At 34.9% G+C, this 12,729-nt stretch overlaps 1 protein-coding gene across 1 annotated transcript in view; it reads left to right on the top strand.

Moving 5' to 3' along the window:
* Rab21 (RAB21, member RAS oncogene family) overlaps positions 1-12,729 on the top strand; it is a 32,427-nt gene that overhangs the window by 4,400 nt on the left and 15,298 nt on the right. Inside the window, exons 2-3 of the mRNA XM_026386602.2 lie at positions 8,979-9,038; positions 9,828-9,935. Coding sequence (XP_026242387.1) covers positions 8,979-9,038; positions 9,828-9,935 — 168 coding nt within the window. The remainder of the gene's footprint in view (positions 1-8,978; positions 9,039-9,827; positions 9,936-12,729) is intronic.

The raw sequence follows: 12,729 nt of genomic DNA, 5'->3' as shown, positions 1-12,729 counted from the left end.
ACTATACCAGACCTTAAACTATACTACAGAGCAATAGTAACAAAAACAGCATGGTATTGGCACCAAAACAGACTGGTAGACCAATGGTACAGAATAGAGGACACAGAAACTAACTCACAGAATTACAATTAGAGGTGCCAAAAGCATACATTGGAGAAAAGATAGCCTCTTCAACAAATGGTGCTGGGAAAACTGGAAATCCATATGCAACAAAATGAAATTAAACCTCTATCTCTTACTATGCACAAAACTCAACTCAAAGTGGATCAAGGACCTAGGAATTAAACCATAGACCCTGTGTCTAATAGAAGAAAAAGTAGGCCCTAATCTTATTTGTTTATTTTTATGTGGTGCTGAGGATTGAACCCAGTGCCTCACACATGCTAGGCGAGTTCTCTGCCACTGAGCTACAGCCCCAACCCTAAAATCCTTTCACTGTTTCAACATCTCTCCTAGAGTGTTTAATCACTCTTAGTCATTATCCTTCTTTTCGTACATTTTCTTATATTTGACCTGTTAAAGTTCAGGTACATCTGATTTGCTTCAATGATTAAAGTCTGTTAATTTATATATTTATTAGTTATTTTGCAGTACTAGGGATAGAACCTGGGGACAGAACCCAGGGGCGCACCCATGCTTGGCAAGCACTCTGCCACTGAGCTACTTTCCCAGCCTTTTTTTTCTTTTTCTTTAAGTTTTAATTTTGAGGGTCTCACTTAAGTTACCCAGGCTGGCCTGAAACTTGTGATCCTCCTACCTCAGTCTTCAGAGTAGCTGGGACTATAGGTGTGTGTCACCACAACAGCAGTTAATGTCCTTTTAAATTTGGATTTTGTGGGCTGGGGTTGTGGCTCAGTGGTAGAGCGCTTGCCTAGCATGTGTGAGGCACTGGGTTCCATCCTCAGCACCACATTAAAAAATAAACAAATAAAAATAAAGTTATTGTGTTCAACTATAACTGAAAAATATTTTTTAAAAAAATCCTTGATTTGGGGGGCTCAGATTGTGGCTCAGTGTAGAGTGCTTGCCTAGCACGCATGAGGCACTGGGTTCGATACTCAGCACCATATTAAAAAAAAAAGAAATAAAGATATTGTGTGTCTAGTATTAAAAAAAAAATCCTTGGTTTTGTAATTCATGAACAATTGTTTGGCCTTCTGTGGGCCAGGAACTGGATGGGTACTGGACATATAAAGGATAAGATGTGCTAATATTTGGTAGCTACTTTTGACTTTTCACCTGAAGATTTGGGAAGAAAGCCTCCAGTGTTCTCATTAGATCATTAATAAAGACTTAAGAAGAGAGAGAAGTCCAAATACAAAGCTTGATGGCCAGTCTATAGTCCAGTGATACATAGCCAGAAATGAGTTTCTCTTGAGATATGAAGAATCTTAAAGAGTGGGACTTTTTCAGACTGAACATGGCCACAGGCCATTCCTTCCTCTTAAATGAGAAACACAATTATTGATGGAGTGTTGTTCATACTGATAATGGAAGCAGAAAACAGTTTAAAACCAACCTTTATGGACTGCTACCTATTGGACATATATTCTTTGGTGAAATTTAAATAGTTATTCCAGCATTAGTGTTGTCCTTACTTTTTGCCCTAGCCACATCAATCTTGCCCACAAGGATTATCATGAGATGTTTTGTCAAATGTTTGCTGGAGACAAGATTTACTGTTTTTAAAGTTTAGATCTATCAGGAAACTATATGATGTGGTGGAAAGCGAAAGGATTTTTAAGATAGATAGGTTTAAAAGCTGATTCCCATTTCATAGCCTTTATGATCTTGGCAGGTTATTCTGTCTCTAAGATGACTCTTTATGTATAAAATGTGAGTGCCTCACTCATGTATCTTTTAAGTGGATTACATTAAAGGTATCACATGTAAAGCTCCTAGCAAAGTGCCTGATGCATTTTTGTTTAATAAATATTTGCTGTTGAATGAATAGATGGTGCTTACTTTTTTTCTTTCTCTCATGAAAACTCAAAAGAGGGAATGGGGTTATTTGACTTGAATCATTCTGAGAAATTTATGTTGTATCTGAGGGATCATTATATTTTAAAGTTATTTATAGATTTTTTTATATAAAAGAAAATATATATTCATATTAGAGGTTTGACTTGGGTTGACATTTCAGTAACTCACTTTTTAAAAAATTGTATTTGTTGTTTTGTTTGGTTTTGGAGTATGATGTTTGCCATGCTTTAGTGTTTTAGTACTTCTTTATTTTTCCAGAGCTTCTCCTAGTTTCTGATAGTTATAGAGTAATCTATAGATAAGTTTCCTGGCCCAGGACTTGAATTATATAAAGTACTCAAGGTCTCCTGTGTGGTTTTCTTACTGATTTGAGGCTTTGATAAATTTGACAAGACCGAGGAAGAGGATTGAAGTTATGAAATTTATTAAGGCAATATTGCTGACTCTAAGCAATTCAAAAACACTTCTATTTTGTATCTTTTATATGTCAAACATTGTACTAGTGGGAAATGTAAAGATTAGTAAGACACTTTAGCTATCAGTTTACTTTCTTGACTTTATTCTTAAAGAATTGTGGGTATTTCAAATTGTAATCACTTCCTGTCTTTGGTATATCTTCATTATATCTGTACTCCAGGGTGATCATTTCCTTTTCTTTATATGTACAACTTTTTTGCTTATTAAGGAGCTTAGTGAAGATTATGTACTCTAATTTAAGTGACTTCTATCAAGTTTTTACTAATCTCATCTGTAAAAAGTAATCTTGTTTACAATAGAACCATCATCTCCTCTTCTAGGATTCCAACTGTGGAATTCCATCTAATTTCCTGGAGTCTAGAGTAGGTACCTCACACGTGATTAGTAAAGTAATGCTGTAAGCTTGACTGGACAGATAGTATCCTGACAGTTTGGCAAATGAGAAAACTAGGACTTAGATTAAATTTCCAAGGCTCCATCAATAGAAACTGTGTGCCCTTTTTTTTTTTTTTTTTAGTCAAGCATACTACCTTTTTTTGTATGCGTGTGTTACTAGGGGTTGAGCCTGGGGGCACTCTATCACAAAACTATATCCCCAGCCCTATTTATTTTTTTTTTATTGGTCGTTCATAACATTACATAGTTCTTAATACATCATATTACACGGTTTGATTCAAGTGGATTATGAACTCCCGCTTTTACCCCGTATACAACTTGCTGTATCACATCAGTTACCCTTCCATTGATTGACATATTGCCTTTCTAGTGTCTGATGTATTCTGCTGTCTGTCCTATTGTCTACTATCCCCCCTCCCCTCCCCTCCCCTCCCCTCCCCTTTTCTCTCTCTACCCCTTCTACTGTAAATCATGTCTTCCATTTGTATTCTCTTGACTTACCCCTCCTTACCTCTTATATGACATTTTGTATAACCCTGAGGATCGCCTTCCATTTCCATGCAATTTCCCTTCTCACTCCCTTTCCCTCCCACCTCTCATCCCTGTTTACTGTAAATATTCTTCTCAAGCTCTTCGTCCCTACCCTGTCCTTGTTTACACCCCTTATATCAAAGGAGTCATTTGGTATTTGTTTTTTAAAGATTGACTAGCTTCACTTAGCATAATCTGCTCTAATGCCATCCATTTCCCTCCAAATTCTATAATTTTGTCATTTTTTAATGCAGAGTAATACTCCATAGTGTATAAATGCCACATTTTTTTTATCCATTCATCTATTGAAGGGCATCTAGGCTGGTTCCACAGTCTTGCTATAGTGAATTGAGCTGCTATGAACATCGATGTAGCAGTGTCCCTGTAGCATGCTCTTGTTAGGGCTTTAGGGAATAGACCGAGAAGGGGAATAGCTGGGTCAAATGGTGGTTCCATTCCCAGCTTTCCGAGAAATCTCCATACTGCTTTCCAAATTGGCTGCACCAATTTGCAGTCCCACCAGCAATGAACAAGAGTGCCCTTTTCCCCGCATCCTCTCCAGCACTTATTGTTGTTTGACTTCCTAATGGCTGCCAGTCTTACTGGAGTGAGATGGTATCTTAGGGTAGTTTTGATTTGCATTTCTCTGACTGCTAGCGATGGTGAGCAACAGGGTTTCACTAAATTGCCCCCGCAGGCCTTAAATTTGCAATTCTCCTGCCTCATCCTCCCAAGTGGCTGGGATTACAAGTGCAATCACCACACCTAGCATTTTTTTTTTTTTTTTAGTACTCCTTAACCTTCTTTTTTTTTTTTTTTTTTTTAAATATTTATTTTTAGTTCTCGGCGGACACAACATCTTTGTTGGTATGTGGTGCTGAGGATCGAACCCGGGCCGCACATCCCCAGCCCCCTCCTTAACCTTCTTAGCAAGACTTATCATTTAGGTCTAGGAACTGGTTTTGTGTTTTGCATCATAGTCCCTAGACTAGAAATCTTGGTGTCCTTGTTTGTAAGATTATTATTATCTGGAAGCCACATCACTGTTGATTTAGCAGATTCATTACAATGTCTTTATATAATACAATAATTGAAGTATTTTTATCCTCTTATTATTTTATCACCTACATGTAGTTTTTATCTTTTTTTTTTTTTTTAAAGAAAAGACTTTTCCTGAATTGTGGAAACAAGATTCCCAATGTGTACATATCCCATATCTGTGCCATTTTCTGCTTTGTGCTTTAATCAGCTCCTTAGAAGTGACTATTGGACTTTGCATTTGAAAGTCTTTAATTGGCACTAAATTGATCATAATCTCTTTTTAGAAACCAAGAACAGGAAATTTAGAAATATTCTTAGTTTTCTGATAACTAATTTTTATTGTCTTTTGCAGAGGGCTAATTTTAAAATTATCTTGCCTGAATCCTGTCTTCTGGAAATGGTCATAGATACTTATATCTGCAACATTGTTAGTGACTAACAAGAATAATGCAACTAGGTATATGCATAGCTAGTGCAGGAGATAAAAGTAGGAAGATGTTTGTCTATAATTCCCTTACTGTGTTGTTTGCAACAAATTCCTCATGTTTATAAAATGATGCTTTAGAATTTTGCTTTGCTGGTAGTTAGTAAGCATAGTAAATGACTGGTTATCAAAGAACCAAAAGAAATTTTTTTTTTATCAAATAAGTTATTTTAAAAGACCTTTCATTCATCGTATATAATTTGTTCCTGTTGTTTTTTTTCTATACTCTTTTTTTAACATATTTTTAAAAATTGTCATCCAGTATAATTTCAGAGAAGATTTTGGGTAAATAAACACCAGGTACAAATAACAAATGTCAGCCTGAGCTAATAATAAGAAGATTGTTGATTTTTTAATGTCCCTAAAGTTTGGAAATTGAAATCATTGGGATTCGAAGTAGTGTGCTATTACTCAGGGTTTGGAGGAAAAAGGTAAAAGATGTCTGATTACTTTGATCTTTGTAACTTTGTGCCTACCCTAAGAATATTTTGGGAGGTGAGTTGGTGTCAGAAACACTTACTGTCCAAGTGGAGGACTGCCAGGTTAAGAAACATGTATGTGTTCTAGAATAGGGAACTTTGTGCAATGGAAAAAACATTCTGGTGTCAGACTTTCACCCATTGCAGCATGTGGCTGAATTGTGTGACCTGGGAGAGTCACTGTATTTCTTTGAATCTGAGGTTTAAAACTGAAAAATAAGGGCTAATTATCTACTTCACAAAGTTGTTGCAAACATAATGAAAAAGCCCAATCATAGAGCTTGGAACATGGTCTGTACATTTTTTTCCCTCCTCTCTAAAGTCCTTTGAATCTTTCCTTTTAAAAATATATTTTTTTTTTTAGTTGTGGATGGACACAATATCTTTATTTTCTTAATTACTTTTATATGGTGCTGAGTATCAAATCCAGTGCCTCAAGCGTGCTAGGCAAGCACTATACCACTGAGCCTCAACCCCAGCCCTCCTTAGAGTCTTTTGAGCCCTCCTTAGAATCTTTTTGAGTTGCTGCTATTTAACGTTATTCTCCTCTTCCCCTTTTTGATGAGGGAGAATTCACTGAGGTGTACCTAGGCATTTGTAAGTTCCTCAGAAGTGTGGAAATTCTTTTTTTATTTATGGGGGTGGAGGGCTGGGGATTGAACTCAGGAGCACTTGACCACTGAGCCACTTCCTCAGCCCTATTTTGTATTTTATTTAGAGATGAAGTCTCACTGAGTTGCTTAGTGCCTCTCTTTAATTGCTGAGGCTGGCTTTGAACTTGCCATCCTCCTGCCTCCACCTCCTGAGTGGCTGGGGTTATAGGCATAAACGGCCTGGAAACTGTTTTTTTTTTTTTTTTTTTTAAATGTGTGAATATCTCCAGCTTTCTTGTGAGTACATTTTGGCTTTCCTAAGATTCTTATGTCCGTGATCACTTTCCCCTTTCATCTTTACTACAGTAAAACAGAATTAAGAATCACTGTCCCAGAGTAAGTATAACCACAAATGGTATTTTAGTAGTCTGACCAAATTAAGTGTGTGCCTTATGGAACTGATGGGGATGGGAGGACAGAATTTCAGCCTTCTGACATTGGCTGCTAATTTGATTTTACATTAAACTTTTCAGATTTACTCTCAAGTATAATTGTATTTTTTTAAAAACCTGTTTAATAAAATATTTAAAAACTTGGGATGTATATAAAATAAGATCCATTTATATTACAGAAAGAATCTTTTTGGAAAATTGGGACTAAGTGCGGAAGTTTTTAAACCTGAAGTAAAAAAAGATTTAGTAGGGTTCCCCTCCCCTGCTTACTTGGGATTTAATCCCAGGCCTCACTCACTGAGCTATATCCACCTGTATCTCCAGCCCTGTTTATTTTTAGTTTGAGGCAGTATCTCACTGATTTGCTCCGGCTGGCCTCAAATTTGCAGTCCTTCTGTTTTATCCTGCCAAGTAACAAACCAAATTATTTTAGCTCAAATATGTGATATACTAATAGAGCATATTATCCAAGGATCAACCAGGAATGGTGGCATACACCTGTAATCCCTGCTACTCAGGACCCTGTCTCAAAAATAAAAAGGTATAGGGATAAAGTTCAATGGTAGAATGCCTTGGGTTTGATCTCCAGTCTGGAAAAACAACAACAAAAAAAATAGTTTCCAAGGAAGGTTTTAGAACATCTGTTAAATAAATTCAGTTATACAATAGCATTATTTGAGGTCTATTATGGAAAAGGATGCTGTGGCTTCCACTCTTTCACTAGAGAAATATGTGTTCAGCTATCAGTCTGGGAGATACCATAGCATAGTGCTTATGAGTTGCATCTGGATTTCAAATCCTACTGTGTTACTGTGTGACCTTTGGCAAGATACCATAATTGCCTCAGCTTCCTCATCTATAATATTTGGAGAATAATTGTATCTGACTCACAGGGCATTAGAATTAAATGACATACTTGAAAAGCTCTTAGACCACTGCTCATTTCATTATAAGCACTGTGAAAGAGTTAAATAAAAATATGTAATCTAGTTAACAGAATGCTTATCCCTATAAAAGGGTAACTTAGTAGTATAAGACAGTATATACTGTGTATGACAAGATTAAGTTCCCTTTAATTTTTCAGATTAGTGTTCAATGTGGATTTTATGTATAGAGTAAGAAAACTTAAAAATTTAAGGAAGAAGAGTATAGATCAACAACTGGATTTGAAGAGGTGAAGTTCAGATAGAGAATAAATAATAAATAATCAAATTAGAGGGGGATTTTATGAACAAACAGAATTAGAAGGAATATAAATAGGCTATAGAAGTTGGAGAGGAAGTAGAGAATATTGGAAGCTATCTTAGGAAGATAAGTGTGGACAAAATTATTGTAGACGTCTTTGGGTACAAAGATAAGGCTTTGAGATTTGTATATGTGGATTTTTCATCATTCACAAAGGAGAAGCTTATAGATTACTTTGTAACACAAAGTAAGCATTCAGTAAATGTTAGTAGTAGCAGTAATGTCTGCAGTGGTTCACTGTAGGGAGGTTATTTCATTGTTTTTGACTCTTTGCCTTCTTACAGACTATGCTGTGATGAGCATCTTTTTCATAAAATTATGATTCCTAAGCAGATACTTAATACTATACTTTAAGCTCTCATGGGAGGGTGATTGTAAGTTTCAGAAAGGATGGTTAAAGAGAAATAAGGGAGATTTTATCAGCTCTAGTCACTTCCTTTTGCCAAGAAACCCCATAGTAGTCATCACAAAAGGTCATTATGGTACTAGCTGCAGGCAGGGAGTTTTTCAAGCATACTTAATAAAAATGATAACCTATTAGGGAACTCTTCTATGAGTAATAAAAATTTAAAAAGAAAAAAAAAACAGGGAGGCTTTGGGAAGGTAATTTAGCATGTAGAGCAGGAGATCAGAGGTGTTTACATATGGCATAATACAAAATCAATGGTCATAAAACTCCATAGGAAATATGAAAAAAAGACTCGGAAAGTTTGGGGGTGTGGTTATATATATGTATGTGTATGTGTATATATACACATACACACACCCACCCATATATATATATATAATTTGTAAATGCAGAACCTTTTTGACTAATATTGATATACAATAAGTAAACTACCAAACATTTCTTATATCTTAGAAATCTCTTAGATTTTTTCATCCTATTATTATTTAAGGAAGTCAATATCAAATTAAATGCTCTAGTAAAAAAAAAATTGTCCCACATTTAGAGGGGAAAAACTAAGCAAAGTACTATATTGTGTGTGTGTGGGGGGAGGGGGAATGAATCCCCCTACACATGCCAGGTATTCTGTCACTGACCTACATCCCTAGCTTTTCTTTATATTTTTAATAACTTTTGTTCATGAAACAAGATTTCTTTTTCTTAGATAGGAATGTAAGTAAGTATTTTTCTGTCTTTAATAAAAATAATGTCTGGTTATAAAATAAAAATTCAAGGATTACTTTTTCTCTCAGATAACTTAAGATTCACCTTGAATGATTCATCTGTAGTTTTTGGATAAGTAGCATTATTTTACATGAAAAGCTGTTTAATGTATTTCTCTTTTCTTAGGCATCTTTCTTAACAAAGAAGTTAAATATTGGTGGGAAAAGAGTAAACCTTGCCATATGGGTAAGTTAACCTTTTCATCTATATTGAGTGGTATCTGCCTGTTTTTAATATTTTGATAACTAATTTGTGCAATACTGATTTTTTTTTTTCCCTAGGAATAGGAATTTGAATTTCTCTATTTTTTTTGAAGTTAACTGAAACTTAGGCAATTTTGTTTATGGTTTTAAAAATTCCTAAAATCTGGTTAAGAATTATATTTAAATATTCATGTCATATTGACCCTAGCTACAGAAGGATCAACTCAGGATTCTACTTCAGAGAGTGGATAGGGTGGGTAGGATTGGCTTCCCTCCCAAAGTGCTAGCCCTCTCACTGGTGGAGGGTAGGACAAGGATAATATAGTAGCATCTCTGTAAGCAGGTGGTCCTGGTGCATACTCGCTTTTATTTCTTTTCTCTATGGGGGAATCTGAATTTAGGGCAGGATCTATTCCTGGTTCATAATGTAGCATTGGCCATTTTGACCCTCTAACATCTGCTTGGTTTTTTAGTAAGGTTGCTGAGAAGAATTGGGAGAGGGAATTGACCTTTGTTTAACAGTAAAACATTTCATGTTAACCTAATTTTTTCTTTCTTTCTTTCTTTCTTTCTTTCTTTCTTTCTTTCTTTCTTTCTTTCTTTCTTTCTTTCTTTCTTTCTTTTTTTGGTAACCTGTTTCTTTTAATAGTGTTTTGGGATTATCTGTGACTTTATGCTGTTTTTTCATTGATCAGAAGTTCACTGAAGTTGCAAAAGCAGACATGCAGACATTTTTTCTTCTGGTTTAATAAACGTTTGTTGCTTTATTTAGGATACAGCAGGTCAAGAAAGATTCCATGCATTGGGTCCAATTTACTACAGAGATTCAAATGGAGCAATTTTAGTTTATGATATAACAGATGAAGATTCTTTTCAAAAGGTATGCTGTTTACTTTTGGGTAGATGATTTAATGAGAAGAACAATGATTTTTCGAGTTTCCATTTACAGTTAGTATGCAGTTTGCATAAAAGGTGACTACTTGTTTTTACTGAAATGTTTAATTTTTATTAATTCATATTAGAGTAATTAATCATTTATTGCATGGCTTTCTCAAAGGGAAATAATTAAAGTTAAGCTTCAGAAAAATACAGGGGCTTTGTTTCTCCCTTTAAAAAAAATCTCATTTATTTGATTCTGTAGGTATTGGGCACCTGAAAACTTGGTGTAGCTATGTGGGCTCCCTTTTTGTGAAGAGAGAAAAGGAAGAGCAAAATCCAATTTAAGCTCTTTCTCCTCACTAAATATTCTGGAAGGTACAGGGTAAATTTTGAAAGGACAATATAAGTAGTGTTTGTTTATTTAAAATTCCTTCGTTTTTTAAAAAAAACTCCTCTTCAAACTTGCACCATAAATGTAAGATTTTTAAAGTTGTTTGGGATCAAAAATGATTTACCATTAAGCTTACCCTCTGAATTCTCATGGCAATCAGGATTAGTTATTTATTTGACCTTCCTTCCTAAAGCCTTTTTTGGAATAAATTTGTCAGCAATGTGTATGAAAGGGGAAAATTTCCAAGGCAAAAGCTTTTCTTGCCTTGAGTTACAGGTTTATTCTTGTTAAAATTTCTTGCCTTTTTAGTTTAGTTTTGCTCTTTTTTTTTCCAGTAAAATCTAATGGAGCAGATAGATATACCAGTTAGCTCTTGGATTATTAATAACATAGTAAAGCAGTCCAAAGAGTAGGGAAATGAAATAGTATGTATCTTGCTGATTTAATGATTTTTTAAAGTTATTTTGGGGCTGCTGTTTGCTGTTTATTATCCCTTCCTGGATTTTTGCATAAAAATAAATGGGTTAAGTATTTTGTTGATTAAAAGAAAGTCTAGAGTTTTGGATTGAAAAGTGCCAGTTACTTATTAATACATAATAAGAACCCCAAAACTTCATGGTTTAAAAAAGGATTTATTATTTCTCATGATTCTGTGGATATACTAGATAGATCCTGTGCTTTGTCTGGCATATTGTTCCAGCTAGTTACTCTTTTCTGCACATGCTTTCTCAACATTCTTTTTTTTTTTTTTCTATTGTTGTTATTGTTGCTTTTGGTATGGGGGGAGGGAGTGTCTGGGGATCAAACTCAGGGTTGCTATACATAAAGATACATCTCTAGCCCTGGTTCCCCTTGAATTTGAACTTGTATTTCCCCTGCTGCTATCCGCCACCCACGTTGCTGGGATTACATGCATGTGCCACCGTGCCCAGCTATCATTCTGTATTCTTGCTTAAGCTTTGTGTATGATAACTGGATTTCAAGAGTGCAAACGTAGGAGCTGCCCAGTCTTACAACATTAAGCCTGAAACTGGCACAATATTACTTCTGTCACTTATCTTAGTCAAAGCATGTTACAAGTCCATCTGAAATTCTTAGGGTGGGGAACTTCACTACCTATTGATAGAAGGCTAGGTGAAGCTATAACCAACTTTAATTCACCTCAGAATGGATAAGGGTAAGATAAGAATTAGGAGGCCTGTGGAACAGAATATAATTAAAGACGAATAACAAATTACTTTGTGTGTTTTATTTTTATGGTACTAGGGATCAAGCCCAGAGTTATTTCACTAAACTATTTATACCCAACCCTTTTTATTTATTTATTTATTTATTTATTTTGATAAATATCTCACTTTTAATGTTCTTGCCTCAGCCTTCCAACTAGCTGGGATTATATTGATTGAATACTGGATTGATTGATTGTGGTGCTGGAGATCAAACTGAGGGCCTTGCACATGCTAGACAAGTGCTCTATCACTGAGCTGTATCCCCAGCTTAATAACAAACTTTATAAAATTTGATTAGATTAATAGGTTGTAGAGTACAGGGAGTAAAGTAATATATAATTGGATTCTGGTCTGTTTCTCTTGGGATGATGAGGATGTATATATATTTTTTTTTTTACTAGTTTTGTCATTTTTTTTCTTATGTGAAATTGACTAAATGCTTTGAAATCTTTATGTGTTTGTGAACCAAACAAAATATGGGGCTACACTGAGAAAACTGGTTTAGCCCTTAATAAAGATAAGGCAATGATAATTAATTACCTTTGGTTTTTATAAGGATTTGGGGTTGTTAAAGATAGTTCCTTTGTGTTCTTGCAAGGAGTGTGGAGCTGTTATATTTGTACTGTAGGACCAATGTACAGTAAGTGCTTATCATATATCTAATGTAGTTTTTGTAATTTATAGGTGTATATATATATTTTTTAAGGAAGGTGTGATTTGACTGCATACAGATTAAATTTTGTTACAAGAAAAGAAAGCAGATGTCCCAAGTTTGTTCTTTATCTTGTTTTTTTATTATAATCCTGTTACTTTGTTATAATATTATAAGCACGTATTCAGAAGATTAATTTTCTTAATTCTAGTTTACTCCCAGCTGCATCTGCTGCTATGATATGCTTCATATATAGTGGAGAATCAGTTTATTACTAGAGTTGTCTTATACCGGTGGTTCTCTACCAAGGGATGACAATGTCTGGAAACATTTTTTGGTTGTTACAGCTGGAGGATACTGTTGGATTCTGGTGAACAGAAGCAAGGGGATGCTATTAAATTATCACACATTACACAGGGTAGTCCTTCACAATAAAGAATGATCTGAGCCAAAAAATATATATATATCAGTAGTGGCAAGGTAAAAAAATGTATATGGGCTTGTCACACATTAAATGATGAAA

The sequence above is a fragment of the Urocitellus parryii genome, chromosome 5, assembly GCF_045843805.1.
Source record: "Urocitellus parryii isolate mUroPar1 chromosome 5, mUroPar1.hap1, whole genome shotgun sequence".
In the NCBI taxonomy this organism is placed as follows: Eukaryota; Metazoa; Chordata; class Mammalia; order Rodentia; family Sciuridae; genus Urocitellus; species Urocitellus parryii.
This window is presented reverse-complemented; position numbering and strand designations above follow the sequence as displayed.